At 41.8% G+C, this 18,424-nt stretch overlaps 1 protein-coding gene across 12 annotated transcripts in view; it reads left to right on the forward strand.

Annotated features, from left to right (window-relative positions):
- The window catches only part of trpm2 (transient receptor potential cation channel, subfamily M, member 2), a 230,666-nt gene that overhangs the window by 19,551 nt on the left and 192,691 nt on the right, over positions 1 to 18,424 (forward strand). For 4 of the 12 annotated variants that reach the window (XM_059647003.1, XM_059647001.1, XM_059647006.1 and 1 more), the window contains 2 exons: positions 13,674 to 13,780; positions 17,358 to 17,570. In XM_059647003.1, the coding sequence (XP_059502986.1) occupies positions 13,778 to 13,780; positions 17,358 to 17,570 (216 nt within the window). In that variant the 5' untranslated portion in view covers positions 13,674 to 13,777. Of the gene's footprint in view, positions 1 to 3,074; positions 3,190 to 4,134; positions 4,267 to 12,671; positions 12,726 to 13,673; positions 13,781 to 17,357; positions 17,571 to 18,424 lie in introns of those variants that run through there. The other 8 variants (XM_059647008.1, XM_059647007.1, XM_059647009.1 and 5 more) reach the window with 6 other exon arrangements.

Raw genomic sequence — 18,424 nt, forward strand, 5'->3', positions numbered from 1 at the left:
TCGAATTTGAAAACTGAGTACAGGATTAAGGATAGGATTCTTGGCAGCGTGGAGGAACAGAGGGATCTTGGTGTGCAGATACATAGATCCCTTAAAATGGCCACCGAAGTGGACAGGGTTGTTAAGAAAGCATATGGTGTTTTGGCTTTCATTAACAGGGGGATTGAGTTTAAGAGTCGTGAGATCTTGTTGCAGCTCTATAAAACTTTGGTTAGACCGCACTTGGAATACTGCGTCCAGTTCTGGGCGCCCTATTATAGGAAAGATGTGGATGCTTTGGAGAGGGTTCAGAGGAGGTTTACCAGGATGCTGCCTGGACTGGAGGGCTTATCTTATGAAGAGAGGTTGACTGAGCTCGGTCTCTTTTCATTGGAGAAAAGGAGGAGGAGAGGGGACCTAATTGAGGTATACAAGATAATGAGAGGCATAGATAGAGTTGATAGCCAGAGACTATTTCCCAGGGCAGAAATGGCTAGCACGAGGGGTCATAGTTTTAAGCTGGCTGGTGGAAAGTATAGAGGGGATGTCAGAGGCAGGTTCTTTACGCAGAGAGTTGTGAGAGCATGGAATGCGTTGCCAGCAGCAGTTGTGGAAGCAAGGTCATTGGGGTCATTTAAGAGACTGCTGGACATGTATATGGTCACAGAAATTTGAGGGTGCATACATGAGGATCAATGGTCGGCACAACATTGTGGGCTGAAGGGCCTGTTCTGTGCTGTACTGTTCTATGTTCTATGTTCTAGAACAGGCCCTTCGGCCCTCCACGCCTGCGCCGATCAAGATCCTCTGTCTAAACCTGTCATCTATTTTCTAATGGTCTGTATCCATTTGCTCCCTGCCCATCCATGTACCTGTCCAAATATATCTTAAAAGACGCTAACGTGTCTGCGTCTACCACCTCCGCTGGCAACGTGTTCCAGGCACCCACCACCCTCTGTGTAAAGAACTTTCCACACATATCTCCCTTAAACTTTCCTCCTCTCACTTTGAACTCATGACCCCGAGTAATTGAGTCCCCACTCTGGGAAAAAGCTTTTTGCTATCCACCCTGTCTATACCCCTCATGATTTTGTAGACCTCAATCAGGTCCCCCCTCAATCTCCGTCTTTCTAATGAAAATAATCCTAATCTACTCAACCTCTCTTCATACCTAGCACCCTCCATACCAGGCAACATCCTGGTGAACCTCCTCTGCACCCTCTCCAAAACATCCACATCCTTTTGGTAATGTGGCGACCAGAACTGCACAAAGTACTCCAAATGTGGCCGAACCAAAGTCCTATACAACTGCAACATGACCTGCCAACTCTTGTACTCAATACCCTGCCCAATGAAGGAAAGCATGCCATATGCCTTCTTGACCACCCTATTGACCTGCGTTGTCACCTTCAGGGAACAATGGACCTGAACACCCGGATCTCTCTGTTCATCAATTTTCCCTTGGACTTTTCCATTTACTATATAGTCCGCCCTTGAATTTGATCTTCCAAAATGCATCACCTCGCAAGGACTGCAGTAGTTCTAGAAGATACCTCACCCACCACCTTTTCCTGGGCAATAAATTGTCATTGGACAATAAATTCTGGCCTAACCTGGCACGGACAATAAATTCTGGCCTAACCTGTGACACCCACATTTTATGAACAAATAAAACAAACACATGGCTGACCAATGCAGCCCCACATTCCTGGTGCAGTCCCAGCAATGGCTACAGTGCATGATGACAGTTTGTAGGCTGCAGGTCATCTGATTCTCTGATTGAACCAACAGTTCTTAGGGATAGACCTCTGTCTTCAATTGAATAGAGGCCCAAGACCCAATCTGTCCTCCAATTTCACAGGGAAAATGTGAGGCAAAGTTATAAACAACTCAGCAGGCCAGGGTCTGGCTTTAGCCTGGGATTGGGATTAGACAGAGATTTCATTGCCTCCCTCAATTCAGTAATGTTGCAGATAGTCTTTTAATTGTATTTTTCAGACCTGTTTTCTCCTATAGAGTCATCCTCAGTCTGGCTGCAGGCAGACATCACTCTTCTTCAGCAAGAACTACTTTAGCCTGCAGTGATCAGGCAAATCTCATTCTTCCACAGCCAGGCCTCAAGCAGACTGGCCATTTAGAATAACACAAACTCGGCAATAAAGCAAAAGGCTGCGGATACTAGAGATTTGCACCAAAAACAAAAGACAACTGGAGAGACTTGGCAGGTTGGGCAGCATCAGTGGTGAATGAAACAGAGTTAATGTTTTGAGGTGATGACCTCCAAGCAGAACTGAAGAAGGTATAGTGTAGATGTTTGGAAGCCAGGGATAGGAGAGAAGAGGCGGGAAGTCTACCCCTCCACCCATCCTTTGGGTTCAAAACTCTTACATCTGGGCACAGAAACTTAGGCCCTCCCTGGCCTAAAACATACAAGTAACATCTTCCAACATTATCTTTGATGAATGACCAGTGGGGCCAGATACTTGAAATAGTGCAGTAGCCAGGCAGTGTCCATGGTATTTGAGCAGCTGGGCAATACATTAATGAGAGGGTTAGACCATAAAGTGTAGGAGCAGAATTAGGCCACTTGACCCATTGGGTCTGCTCTGCAAGGTTATTTCTGATGTACAAACTTGAGAAAATAATCTTGAGAGAGCATCTGTAAAAGCTAATCATTAAATCATAGAATCCCCACAGTGTGGGAAAAGGCCATTCATCCCATCAAATCTACACCAATTCTCTGAAGAGGATCAGACCCAGGTACCAGGTAATCCCCACATCTATCCCTATAACCCTGCCTTTACCATAGTTTGCTTAGCTTGCACATTCCTAGACACTATGGGGCAATTTACCATGGCCAATCCACTTAGCCTAAACAAGTTTGGGAGAAAACCAAAGCACCTGGCAGACTCCCACACAGTCACAGGGAGAACATGCAAACTCTATGTGGTCATTCAAGGTTGAAATCAACTCATGTCTCCAGTGCTGTGAGGCACTGCCACTCTGTTGCCCGGATTATGATAATTGATGATAATATTTGAAAGCCAACGCTCCTAAGGGATTAGCTCAAACAATAAGTGCTGCGAGTGAGTGGAGAGCAGAAAAAATGCTGCAGCTTTGCAAGCTAGTACAGAGAGGTTCCTCCAGTTGACAGACATACACAGGAGACTCTGCTACTTCTTGAACTGCTTCTTGATTCTCCCAGTATCTGTGAGTAAGTTTGATGTACAAATTAGATGATTAAGATGGGGTCAATGTGCTACCATTCATCTCAGCTGTTTAATTACATAGTATACTGGTTGGCAAGCACTGCCACTTCCATTGTGAGGAGGAAGCTAGCAAACTGACAATGGAATGTCCATCTGATCACTGGACGATCAGAATTTTTCTCCAAGTGCTATCAAGGCAACTTTCACGACAGGGCTCTGTTTCCCAAATGTTTCATTTGAAGGACCCTCAATCCTGAGGAGTTAACAGAGATTCTGGTTGTAGTGGGGTGGAAGAGAGCAGAGACCAGCATTCTCACACCCTTTGGATGTACACAGCGAGGCTACCAGGCTCACAAGCAGGGCTATGCTATTTGATTTGGGCACCAAGGTTTAACTTAGTTTGTTGAAAGTATAGTTGTTTCCATTTGTTAAGATAATCTCTTTACCATATTGGGCATAAACTAATTGCAGTGAGCTGATATTGGAATGTGTAGGGGTGGGGTAGAAATAGGATGGGAGTCAGGATTGCAGAATAAGATACAGTCTGGGAGAAAGGCTGCTTTACTGTTGACTGCATTGTGCAGCACTGGGGGGAATTACTGGAGTTCCTGCATCATGTTGTAGAGTGCTGCTCATTGCAAAGCAGTGACAATTTCAGAATCCACTGTGATGCCCTGTGTTGTTGGGTAGTTTGGGTGAGTTACCATAAGATTGTTGGCACTCAGGGAATTATGATTATCCGCACTGGAGAGACCAGTATGAGGAAATGCCTGGGATTATATTCCAGGCAAACAACAAAAATAATGATAGGTTAACATTCATGTTATACAAGATAGGTATATGATTATGACTTCAGGCAATAGAGGTATTTCTTCTCCTCCTCCGAGCCTCCTCCCAGATTCATGTAACTAAGCAACCCCCAAGCACTCTCCCAGGTGAGAGAAGTCTAGCAGCAGTATATACCTGGTCAGGAGGCCATACAATGTTTCTTTGCCTTTGACTTGTATCTTCTCTCAAATGATTCAAAATCTCATGCACAATTCCTCTCCGTTGGACTGTACTTGCAGGGTGTGGACAAGTAAGTGACATGAAACAATACCAAGTGAGTCATGGCAAACAAAGTAAGTGGCAGTCACCAGGAATAAGAATTTCTTGGTTAGTTTAATCCGACACAGGGGTGTGTTCTGTAATGGGTTATCTCTGACCGTGATGGACTTTCAGGGAGGATCTTCCAGGTATTAGTTGGCATTATTGTGCAGAGGCTGCATCCAAAACCATGTTCCTCTGTTGTAACTGATACCAAGCCATATTTTGTCCCTTTTGCTCACTCAGCCCAATTGGCTGTCAGTTTCACTCCCAGTTAAGCATGTACTGAGTTTAAATTTTTCATCCTTGCATTCGAACAAACAAACAAGGTACAGGCGGTGGCCATTCAGTCCCTCAAATTTGCTTCCTCATTTGACAAGATCATGGCCTCAATTCCACATTCCCAATATTCCTTGGCTGTCTGTTTAATCCAGAAACTATCCACCACTGCCTTAAAAAATATTCACTGACACTCCCTCCGCTGGTCTCCTGGAACAGGATTTCCACAGACCCTTTAAGAGAGAAACTTCCTCCTCATCTTTATCTTAAACGGACGATCCCTTATTTTTAAGCTGTGACCACTAGTTCTAGTCTCTCTCACAAGCGGAAACATCTCAGCCTGTTAAATCCCTGTATGGTCTTATATGTTTCAATTAGATTACTTTTTATTCTTCTAGAATCCAATGACTGTAGGCCTAACTTCTCCTCGTAAAATACCCACTTCATCCTAGTATTAGTTGAGTGAACATTCCCTGAACTGTTTTGAATACATTTTACACACTTTCTCAATTAAGGAGACCAATATTGTGCTTAGCACAAAACCAAGAAAGTGCTGGAGAAATTTAGCAGGTCTGGCAGCATCTGAGGGAAGAGATACAGGGTTAATGTTTCAAATTTGATATGATTCTTTTTCAGAACTCCTGATGCAGGCTCAGCACCATATAACTGAAGCATAAACTCATTATTTTTGTATTCAATTCCCCTCAGAATAAATAACGACATTCAGATTGCCTTTTTAATTACTTGCTGCACCTACATGCTAACTTCATGGGAGCCTTGCACTCAAGTGTCAAATTGCAGTGAGACAGCTATGAGGGCCTTGGATGCGCTGTCTCACCATCCTCATAATTAGTGAGGGGGCAAGGACAACGTTATGGCACAGAGTGCACCCCATTGGGCGCTCCCTGTAACTTGCAGAGTTGTAAACCTCATTTTCTTCCCGAGTTAAATCACAATCATTTCTCTTGAAAGTGCGTGTCAGTAACTTATCTTCCTACACTATTAGCTTTATTCACTGTAGTCAACAAATCTGATCGGGATTAAAAAGCAAATTAGTCTGTTTTTAACAGGGAATTTAAGAAGTCTTTATTTGATTCAATTTGTTAATTAAGCAGTACGCATCCAAGGCTAAAAGCATTCTCCTTTTAGACGAATGTAGCCCATTTATCTCACACCAATGTGCTGCCAGTGATAGCAGCATAATCAATTGTCAATCTAATAATAGCCTCAATATTACAAAGCACTTTCTGCAGATTGTCCCATGAGCTTTAATGGAGCTTTAAAGCCATTAATGGTCTCCGTCTGAAACACTGTGGTCAGTGCTATGATCCTAGGCCAGATGCTGGTGAGGAACCAAACATATTATTTGTAAAGTGGAAAAAGAGTGAAATCCAGGCGATTTACTAAATAAAGCCATCCAATTCCAATAGTTTTAAACAAGCAATAATAAATGTAACCATACGAAAATAGGACAGCAATGCAATCTACAACCCATGTACAACTTATTTGTAACATTGACCTAATAGACTGTGACTGAACACCCCTCATGTACAATAAATAACAATGCGATCAGTACAGATCCCTCAGATTTCTCAGCAACAAAATGACACATCATTAAATTTCATTAAACTTCACAAGGGATCACAATTTTTCATTTCTTTGATGATCTGGTCTTGAAATTCCCTCTGAAGGACTGCTTTGTCATGGACAATCTCAACAACTGCTCCTGTTAACATAGAACATAGAACAATACAGTGCAGAACAGGCCCTTCGGCCCTCGACGTTGCGCCAACCTGTGAACTAATCTAAGCCCCTCCCCCTACACTATCCCATCATTATCCATATGCTTATGTTCTGGTCAATCATGCACTTTCTATGTTCCTCTTGGACTTAGAAAGCTGTTCTCCTGCATTCATTCTTAGGTGCAACTCCAGCTTTTCAACCACAACTAACCTCACCACGCTCAAGCTGTCCCTGGCTTGTTCCTGAGCTCCAATCAGTCATATGAACTAATTACCATTTGTGCCTTTTCGGCCTTCAGTCTTATATACTGACCTATTACCATAACTTCAATGACTTTTCCTAAGCACAGATAACAACACTGAGCTGCCTAAAAACTCCTCAAACTTGGCCTGACATAGAATATAAGAACATAAGAACTAGGAGCAAAAGTAGGCTGTTTTGCCCTTCGAGCCTGCTCCGCCATTCGTTAAGATCATGGCTGATCTTTTCGTGGACTCAGATCCATTTACCCGTGTTCTCACCTTATCCCTTAATTCCTTTATTGTTCAAAAAAAAATCTACCTTAGCCTTAAAAATGTTTACTGAAGTATTGTCAACTACTTCACTGGGTAAGGAATTCCATAGATTAACAACCCTCTGAGTGAAGAAGTTCCTTCTCAATTCAGTCCTAAATCTGCTCCCTCTAATCTTGAGGCTATGCCCTCTTGTCCTAACTTCACCTGCCCCAGCGGGAACATCCTCTCTACTTCGATCTTATCTATTTTCTTCATAATTTTATATGTTTCTACAAGATTACCCCTCAATCTCCTGAATTCCAATGAATATAATCCTAATCTACTCAGTTTCTCCTCATAAACCAACTCCCTCAACTCTGGAATCCAACCTAGTGAACCTCCTCTGCACCCCCTCCAGTGCCAGTACAGCCTTTCTCAAGTAAGGAGACCAAAACTGCAAACAGTACTCTAGGTGTGGCCTCACCAGCACCTTGTACAGCTGCAAACTCAATCCCTTTAGCAATGAAGGACAAAATTCCATTTACCTTCCTAATTACTTGTTATACCTGCAGACCAACCTCTGTGATTCCTACACAAGGACACCGATGTGCCTCTGCATAGCAGCATGCTGTAACTTATTACCATTCAAGTAAAAATCCTTTTTACTATTACTCCTACCAAAACGTATGACTTCACATTTATTTACATTGTATTCCAGCCAGGGATATGCAACCTCTTTTGGAGCTTAATTCGCATGGAACCCATGTAACTGAATTGTCTTCCTCCCAATTTGGTTAAAAATCAGCATTTCTAGTGTAGTTAGTGTAGGGGGATGGGCTTAGATTAGTTCACAGGTCGGTGCAACATCGAGGGCCCAAGGGCCTGTTCTGCGCTGTCTTGTTCTATGTTCTGTGTTCTACCATGGAGTTTCTGCTGTCTCTGTTAATTTTACCAACTGCCTGTACCAACTACCTGTGACCCCACAATTCCTTTTCAGTGACCCTTGAACTGTGCTGAGAACTCAATCAAAAACTTTTCAATATCCCTACTACTATCACGGGACTAAATTAAATGTTTTACCACCTAGTAATTTTTGCAACTGCTTGTTCTATAAATATTATGTTTTCATAGAATGCTGGCAATGTCACCATGCCACTCATAAACTCCAGCTTTTATATGCAATCTGTAAACATCCCTAAAATACCTGCACAGAGGCAGTATCCCATCACCAAGTCACCCTTTATTTACGTATGCTCAGTACATGGACACTGACCAGCTAACTCAGAGCCAGTCCCAAGAGTGAGGACACTGTCTCCTGTTTATTTCTGTCAGCCAGGTTAACAACCCCAATCAAAGATCTGATTGTCAATGGGATACACATGACTCTAGTTCCAATCACTACATCATCCCCCGCTAAGTTCTGGGATACTGTTCTTCTTCTAATAGTTGCTCCTGGTGTATCTACACTCCAGGTCCAGTTCCTCTGACTCAGACACAGGTAGCATGTACCAGACTGTAGTGTATCTCTTGCACTCAAAGCATCTCGGGAGACTTTACTCCTCTTCTTTAGGCAGTAACAGTATCGAGGCTGCATCTATCGCGGACTCTGAGGTTTCTTTGACACTGGATGGAAGGGGTAGAACTCACAGTTTTTGACAGCCTTTCTGGCTATTCTGAGGGGCCAGGTATGTTTTGCTCCTGCCCCAGTTGCGAGGTAACAACTTTCAGATGATCCACACGTTTGGTCAGGATGACCCCACCCACTTGAAATTTATATGTCACAGAACCTGACATCATGGTAACCTAGCCCTGTATCCACTGCAGGGCCATTTCTGAGGTTTCAACAGCAAACTTCATACCTGAAGTAAACAGTCTGTCTCACTTTGATGAGGCATGTGGCCAGCATTGGCATTCCTGCTGCCATTTCATCCTCCCTGCCAAGCCTGAGAATATCAGATTTAACCTGGTGCGGAGACTTCTCCCCGTCAGCAACTCTGCTGGAGCTTTCCCCATAGTAGCACACGGGGTGTTCCTATACTCAAGCAGAAGGCTAGACAGTTTAGTGTCGAGTGAAGCTGCTGGCTGTTTATTTAAGCCTGCTTTCAAGGTTTGGACTGCCCTTTCCGCCAGACCATTGGATGATGGACACTATCTGAACATGCTGAATGCCATTCGACTTCAGGAAATACTCAAAATCCCTGCTGCTAAATGATATCCCATTGTCTATGGCCAGTACTTCCAGCGGTCTGTACATGACGAACAATGCTTTCAGCTTTTCAATTGTCATCCCTCAGTTTGCCAAATGAACACCATGCACAACCAACCTCTTTGAATGGGCATCCACAATGACCTAGAACATTGAGCCCACTAAAGGATCACCATAGTTGATGTGTAACCGAGCGCATTGTTTACCCAGCCGCTATTCCCTCAGCTGATCAAATAGCCTCAACAGCAGTTGATAGTGATGAACATTGGACATAGAATAGTACAGCACATGATGTTGTGCTGACCTATTGTCCTACTCTAAGATCAAACTACTCTGCATACCCTACATTTTACTATCATCCAAGAGTCGCTTAAATGTCCCTAATGTATCTGACATGAGATGACAGATACATCAATTCCTGTGAGAGTTGGGTGGCATGCATTGTGAATTACTTTTTTTCACTAAGCTTAGCTTGGTTTTCATTTGAAACTCTGCACTGGCCCTCATTGCTCATACTTAGCCAGTTTAGCACTTCTCTTGCCTCCTCAGACGAGACTTAATTCTTTAATGATTTGCAGTGATATGGTTCAGAATCTCTTTTCTCACCTCCTTAGGGTTACTGACTCAATTTCATATGTACAAGATGCCATTTTTGGTTTTCACATCGCCTCTTGTGTGCCTAAAACTCCCTTATGGCAAAAGGTGTGCCCTCGGTGGTTTCAGACTGTCCTTGCAGCACTACTTCCCATAGAATTTGCATAGTGGCATCTAGATCTTGTTTGTTTGATCTGAGCAAATGTTTATCCTTCACAGTCTAAACCTCTGCAACGTTGAGCTGTTGCTTCACATTGAATCTGGAAGATTTCACATTCTGCATGAGCATCCTCAACATTTTTCATGGCGGTGTTCCTTTCAACAGCATGTCAACAATATATATCTGTTTTCCTCACTTCTGCATTTCTTCTGAATTATAGTCCTTGAACATTAAGTAACACCCTCTTGTAGACATTTTATGGAAGATAAAAGCTCTCTGAAAAATATGCTTTGAAGTTGCAACTGGTGTGATTTTACTATAACTATCTTACGCAAACAAGTATTAGCTAAAATATTCACAAGCAAAGAAAATAGCCAAGATCTCTTTGTCAATCTGTGCAGAGTGTTGTTCATTAAAACTCTTGGTGTAAACACAACACGTTGCCTTTGCTGCAGAGGGTAGTTGTAAGTACTGTCTTGTTGGCATCACACTGTTGGGTGATTTTATTGTTGAAACTGTAGCCATTAAAGTTGCTTCTCATTCTGTGTCCAAATACCATTACACATTCTTTGCAGTGAGACAACTCAAAAGGATTAAGACAGTGAATTTGATATATTTAGGAGAGGGACAATGTCCTAGTGGTATTATGAATAGAATAGAATCCCTACAGTGTGGGAACAGGCCCTTTGGCCCAAAGAGCCCACACTGACCCTTGGAACATCCCACCCAGACCCATCCCCCTTTCACCCACCTAAGCTACACATCCCTGAACACTATGAGTAATTTAGCATGGCCAATCCACATAGCCCACACACCTTTGGACTGTGGGGGGAAACCGGAGCACCCAGAGGAAACCCACACAGATACCGGGAGAATGTGCAAACTCCACACAGACAGTTGCCCGAGGGTAGAATCAAACCCAGGCCTCTGGCACTATGACGTAACGATGCTAACCTCTGAGCCACTGCGCCGCCCCAATCATTGGATTTTTACTTCAGAGATCCAGGTAATGCCCTGGGGACCCAGGTTTGAATCCATCCATGGTAGAATTTGAATTCAATAAAAATTGAAAATCTAAAAAAGACTATGAAACAATTATCAATTGTGAGAAAACCCCATCTGTCCTTGTGTCCCTGTGTCCTTTAGGGAAGGAAACTGCTGTCCTTACTGAGCCTGGGCTGCATCTGACTCCAGACCCACAATAATGTTACTGACTGTTAACTGCCCTCTGAGATGAGCAAAATAAATGCTGGCCAGTTAATATACAAACAGGCAGTAAGACCTTCTTGAAATCTATTAAAAGTAAAAGCAAGGTTAAAGTGAATATGCTTAGAAACGGAGGCTGGGGAAATAATACTGGGGAACTAGGAAATGACAGAGATCTTGAAAATAACTTGCATCAGTCATCATAGTAGACAACTCTAACATCAATAATCAATTGCTTGGTGGTGAAATAAGAACAATTACTATCATTAGAGAAAAAGTACTGTTGAAACAAATGGGATAAAAGTTGATGAGTCCCCTGGAACTTATGGGATCCATCCAATGCTTTTAAAAGATGTAGCAACAGAGATAATAGATGCAGTAGTCATAATCTTCTAAGAATCTTTAGATTCAGATTGGAAAACTTCCCAAAATTTCAACGTCAAAATGGGACACAAAAAAATTAACTGTAGGTCAGTTAGCTTAACATCTGTCAGTGAGAGAATGTTAATATCTATTATAGAGATTGCAATAACTCAGCATTCAGAATTAAGAAAACTATAATAACAGAGCATTCAGAAACACATAATAAAATTTTCAGCATGGTTTCATGAAGGGAAAAGCATGCCTTATTACAGGCTTTTGAAGTCTAACATGCAGATAAATAATGGGGAATCATTAAATATAATATATTTGGATTTCCACAAATCATTCAATATAGTACTGTAGAAAAGGCTTTTTAATAATGTAAGAGCCCAGAGTATTGGGGGTAATTTCTTAAAATGGATAGACAATTGGCTAACACATAGAAGATAGAGATTTGGGATAAGGTGGCCAGTATCCAGTTGGCAAACCGTAACTAGTGGTGTGCTGCAGGAATCAAGGCTGGAGCCACAATTACTTACAATATTTATTGATGATTTGGATGAAGAAAGTGAATGTGAAGAAAGTGAAAACCAAGTTTGCAGATGATACAAAAATAGGTGGAATGATAAGTGGCAAGGATGACATAAAGAATTTTCATAGGGATATTGACAACAGGCAAAAACTTTGCAAATGTGGCAAAATGTGAAGTGGTACACCTCGGCAAGAAAAACAGAATAACTGAATATTATTTAAATGGAGAAAGACCGCAGAAATCCACAGCACGTAGGGATGTTGTTTCTTCATTCATAGGATGTAGGCCAGCATTTATTGTCCATCCCTAATTGCCTGAAGACAAGTTAACAGTCACCCACATTGCTATGGGTATTGAGTCACATGTAGGCCAGATAGGATAAGGACAGCAGATTTCCTTCCTTGTCCATCTCCCTTATGAATAAATCACAAAAAGCCAGCATCCAATTGAAAGGGTAATAGAATAGACTTTTGGCCTTTATTTCAAAGGGAATAGAATCAATTGTTTGAGTGCAGATATGGAGGAACTGTCTCATTTGGGAGGTTGAGTAGGCTGGGCTTGTACTCATTCGAGTTTAGAAGAATGAGAAGCAACCTTATTGAAACCTACAAGATTCTTGGGAGGTTGTGGAGAGCTTGTTTCCGTTTCAGGGGGGATCTAATACCAAAGGGCTTTAGCCTCTCTGCTTCATTTTTCTTCTGTGGAATGGAGATTCTTAGGAATTGTTCCACCATTTGGCCTCACTTTACTTTTTCATTTTATCAGTTCTGAAGAAAAGTCAAATGGGCTTGAAATATTAACTCTGTTTCTCTTTCCAAAGATGCTGCCTGAAGAATGAAACAAAATAAAAAGACAAGAACAGCTCAGTATTATAGTAAGGATGTAAATTCTAAAGCAAAATAGCTCATTATGTGGAAAATTACTGAAAAACATCATATACATAGCGGGTAGATGTCTGAGAGCAGGAAATTAAAAACACAAAGTTTGGAGTGGATTTGAGTCATAGAATCTGTACAGTGCAGAGAGAGGCCATTTGGCCCATTCTGTCTGCACTAAATCTCTGAAGAGCATTCCACCCAGACATATTATGCCCACCTTATCCCTGTAACCCTGCATTTACCATGGCCAATCCACATAACCTACATATTTTTGGATTGTGGTAAGAAACCAGAGAATGCAAAAGAAACTCATGCAGACGCAGGAGGAACATGCAAATTCTACACACAATCACCTGAGGCTGGAATTGAACCCAGATCAGTGGCACTGTGAAGCAGCACTGCTAACTGCTGTGGCACCATGCCGCCTTTAACTCTGTGGCTATCTATAATTTTGCCATTGAACTGGAAGAAATTCTAAGCTTGCCTCAAATCACCTTTCATCTCTATGTGAACAGGGACTGCAAAATTCATAGCTGGACTGATTCATCCATTTCTATAGAATTGCAGAATGAAGCTCAAATTATTCCCTGCTGATTCCCATAGTGGATAACTCTTGTAAGCTGTCAAAATGCACACAATTTCAGCAGCACTCTCTTAATATCATGTTCCCAGAAGCCAGTTTTAATGTTTTTCCTCTTCAAGCCGCAAACAGAAAATAACAACATCCAGTGTCATATGATTATGGCAAGTTACAGTGTACAAGCCATTGTGGACAAGTACATTTCTCCATTATCCAAGATGAAATAACTATATTAGAATAAATGTGATATCCAAAGTCATTCAGAAGTATAAATTCAGAGAAAAGAAATGTTTCTTCAAATGTAAGCACATGTGAAAATTGCATTTAATTTGTTCATATAATCATATTAAAACTTCATTTTCAGGGAGTAAATAAAAATTTGAAGTTATTCCATCAGCTACGAGGATCGATATGTTTAACAGACAGCAGTACTCCATGTGAGAGAGCTACACGAACTTTAATAAGCCAATGGTATAATTTTTAGATGTAACAATATTGTGGTTTTGCACGTGTTAATTTCTCTACACCCACGTCCCTCTCCCCTCCCCATCCCGCTTCCCTGACCCTCATCTCATTCCCTGTCCCTGCTCACTGTGTCACCTATCCTGCTTCCTTCACCTTTCATAGAATCATAGAATCCCTACAGTATGGAATCAGGTCCTTCAACCCAACAAGTCCACACCGCCCCTCAGAGCATCCCACCCAGATCCACACCTTGTAACCCACCCAATCTACACATCCCTGAACACTAAGGACAATTTAACACTGCCAATCCGCCTAGCTTGCACAGTCTTTGGATTGTGGGAAGAAACTGGAACACCTGGAGGAAACTCACGTGGACACAGGGAGAATGTGCAAATACAACACAGACAGTCACTCGAGGGTGGAATCGAATCCGGGTTCCTGGTTCTGTGAGGCAGCAGTGCTAACCACAGAGCCACTGTGCCACCCAGGTCAGGCATTTAGCCATAGAATGCTCAAAATGGGAATGACCAATGAAGTATTGGGTCCATGGTGAAGATGAAAGTATTTGGCTGGGATGACAATCGAACAATTGAGTTGGAAAATGTGGGTCTGAAAGGTTGAGTTATTTGTTTGAAAGGATTAGGTAAGGATAAGTATGGAAGGATTGGGTTGAGAGTGATTATTGAAGTACTGGGTTTGTGGTGACTGTGGAAGGGTCAAAGTGAGGTGACAATGGAAGATTTGAGTTCGTGGTGACTATGGAAGTGTCAGGTAGTGGTGACTATGGAAAAGTTGAGATGGGATGTCTATGGAAGGGTTGAAGTGTCATTGTATTTGAAGAGTTGGACAGTTGTGACTGTGGAAATGTGGATGTGGGATGATAATGGAAGGGTTGAACTCATGGTGACTATGGAAGAGTAGGGTTGGTGAGGCCTATGGAAGTGTTGAGGTGTGGGTGAGTATGGAATAGTTGCGATGAGGGTGATTTATGGAAGGATTGAGGTGGGTCTGACTATGAAAGGGTTGGAATGGGGTGAAAATAGAAGGATTTGGTTGGTGGTGACAATGGAATCAATGTATTGATTGATTTATGATGCCAGAATTGAGAATTTAAATTGATAATTAACTCACAATCCAAAAAATGTACATTGAGTCGATATGAGTGCTTGCATCTACAAATATAACAACTAGACAAACTGTCCAAAATCAGTAACATCAACCTGCATTTGTATAGCATCTTTAATTTAACACACTTACATACTTTCATTTCCACATTATTAAGCAAAGTTGAACACTCGACAAGCCATTCAGATGGAGAGGGGGAATCTAAAACTTTGTCAAAAATATACATTTTTACATACATCTTAAAAGAGGGAGGATTACTGAAGAGATGAATTCCAGAGATTAGGGATTTGGAATCAAGGACAAGAGCTAAAAATATAATCTTTACTAACTGTCATGTAATGTGTGAGCGGGTCCTGGTGTATTGTAGGATACCAGCAGTAGCATTTTAGTCAAGGTCAAGTCTTTGGAGGGTGGATAGTGCTTGGGTTCTATAACTATATGTCCTTCATTTTAAATCTTTACTGCAGTAATGGAGTTATGGAGTTCACTCCGGGAAAATGCAAGGTGATGCATTTTGGAAGATCTAATTCAAGACCGAACTATACAGTAAATGGAAAAGTCCTGGGGAAAATTGATGTACAGAGAGATCTGGGTGTTCAGGTCCATTGTTCCCCGAAAGTGGCAACGCAGGTCAATAGAATGGTCAAGAAGGCATACGGCATGCTTTCCTTCATCGGACGGGGTATTGAGTACAAGAGTTGGCCGGTCATGTTGCAGTTGTATAGGGCTTTGGTTCGGCCACTGTGTACAGCTCTGGTCACCACATTACCAAAAGGATGTGGATGCTTTGGAGAGGGTGCAGAGGAGGTTCACCAGGATGTTGCCTGGTATGGAGGATGCTAGCTATGAAGAAAGGTTGAGAAGATTAGGATTATTTTCATTAGAAGGACAGAGATTGAGGGGGGACCTGATTGAGGTCTACAAAATCATGAGGGGTATGGACAAGGTGGATAGCAAAAAACTTTTTCCCAGAGTGAGGGACTCAATTACTAGGGGTCATGAGCTCGAAGTGAGAGAAAGAAAATTTAAGGGAGATAGGCATGGAAAGTTCTTTACGCAGAAGGTGGTGGGTGCCTGGAATGCGTTGCCAGTGGAGGTGGTAGACACAGACAGAACACTGTCTTTAAAGATGTATCTGGACAGGTATATGGATGGGCAGGGAGCAAAGGGATACAGACTCTTAGAAAATAGATGACAGGTTTAGACAGAGGATCTCGATTGGCGCAGGCTTGGAGAGCCAAAGGGCCTGTTCCTGTGCTGTAATTTTCTTTGTTCTTTAGTTGTGGAGAATATTGTTTTGCTGCAGATGTATAGGATATTGCTGAGACCCACATTTGGATTATGGTAGAGTTTTGTAGCTTTGGTTTCCTTATTAAAGACATGTTGAAAGCACGTTGGAAACAGTTCAGAGAATATTCATTGGACTGGTACCTGGAATGAGGGAAGGTTGGACAGATGAACTTGTATTCATTACAATTCAGAAGAATGAAAGTTAATCTTGTTGAAATATCCTGAGGAAAAATCCTGAGGGAATGTGACATGGTAGGGCTGTTCAGAAGAATCCAGAACTAGGAGGAAAGGTTAAAAATCGGGGGTTTTCTGTTTAAGATGGAAAAGAGAATGAATTTTTTTCTCTCAGAAGGTCATAAGTCTATGGAACTCTCCTCCCCAGAGTGGTGGAAATTTGGTCATTAAACATTCTGAAGGGAGAAGTGGATAGATTCTTAACTAACAAGGGAGTAAGAAGTTATGAGGTGGTTACTACGTTATCTACATAGGAATATAAATTTGTGGTTACAATCAGATCAACCATGATCTTATTGAATAGTGGAGCAGGCCCAGGATGTGAATAATGTAGTCCTGTTTCTGATTCAAATATCTATATATATTGTAAAGGTACACATGTCACACAACTTTGCTCAGTGGTTTGAGTAACCATAATAGAAGGGAAACAGGCTGGGTGGTCCAAACCTTGACAGCAGAGGGGGTGGAAGAGGAAATAGTTAAAAGTGACACACAACTAAAAAGATTCAGCAAGAATTTTAAGGTAAGTACCATGTGGGAATCCTATGGAATTAGGTCTTTATTGCACTCTGTACAATGTTATCTTCAATGCGGAGAATAACATCAGGTAGATGATAAATTTACATATTGAGCAAGCTCTCCTTGTCACCATTACATTGATCTTTCTACAGTTACTCTTCCTCTGAGCTTTTCTTCTGTCCCAGCTAAGCCACTGTTACTCCAGTCCATGTAGTGTCCCTCCTTCTGATATCACACTGAAATCACACTGCATGGTTTCCCACTTAAATACATTATTTCTTGGCCTTCCAAATTCTTCCCTGCTTTCAGTTCTCCCACACATTGCGGAGTCGTAACAGAAATGTGGTGGTCATTGATTTTAAGTAGCACTTGAATTCCATTAATTTAACAGATCAAACTTCTTCTTTGCCAACAGGATGGGGCATTGACCATGAGTGAGAAGGCCACACCGGCTAAACACAAGTCCTCTGCTGATGAGCAAAACATAAACCGAGTCCATCCTCTTCAAGCCGAGCTCTATGACCAGTGCAAAACCATGTACAACACCGATATGCTGAACATCATTAAAAGAAGCCCCAGTTTCATCAGGACAGGGCAAAGTTCAGCAAAAATAGTTTCTGCAGAGCAGGTAGAGTTCATGGCCATTTGAGCGAATAATACAACGATCTAATTCCAATGGTGTTTATGTGATTATGTAAGAGAATGCTAGCAATGGAATAATTTCCACTTACCATGTAATTATGTCCTTTCTGAAATAAGGACATCAAAAATGTACACAGAGCTCCAGATAGTAGTTTTAATCAATGCCCTGCACAACTGCAGTTAAACATCTTCACTTTTAGATTCCATTCTTCTTGCAATAAGTGCCATTTGACTTCCTAATCACTTGAAATATCTGCTTGTCATTTATGAAACATCTGGCCATCCACTCAGTCCCTTAAAATGTCCCAGCACTGATACAGCAAAGGTTAACATGGGCTGCGAAGATCCCTCAACAGTTTCTAACCAAGCTCTAACATGGTTATTATTGTGGTTGGTGGGCCATTGTTGCCAGACTTGCTGAGCTTTACCACCATTTCCTGTTTAGCAGCACACAGACTGCCAGAATGAACAGATATAGTGCTCATGTAATTTCCTGTGGCCAGTCGTGAAATGCTGCACTTCAGAAGCATCAGCATGGATAAGCAGTTTAATTTAAAGAACTTTACTCTGAGAGGTGGAGGGAGCATGGAGGGCACATGCACAAAGCTTTGAAAGTATCAGGCTATGTTAATAAGGTGATTATGGAAGCAGGGATATTTGGCATTGTCAGTAAGATCAAATGCAACGTAAAATCAAGCCAGTCCTGTAATGTGAAATCATTACATGTTACAAGTTGAACCTCAACTCAGTGTTTATGCATTCTGAAGAAGGGTCACTGGACCGATATGTTAACTCTGATTTCTCTTCACAGATGCTGCAAGACCTGATGAGCCTATCCAA

Source organism: Stegostoma tigrinum, chromosome 7, assembly GCF_030684315.1.
Source record: "Stegostoma tigrinum isolate sSteTig4 chromosome 7, sSteTig4.hap1, whole genome shotgun sequence".
Classification (NCBI taxonomy): Eukaryota; Metazoa; Chordata; class Chondrichthyes; order Orectolobiformes; family Stegostomatidae; genus Stegostoma; species Stegostoma tigrinum.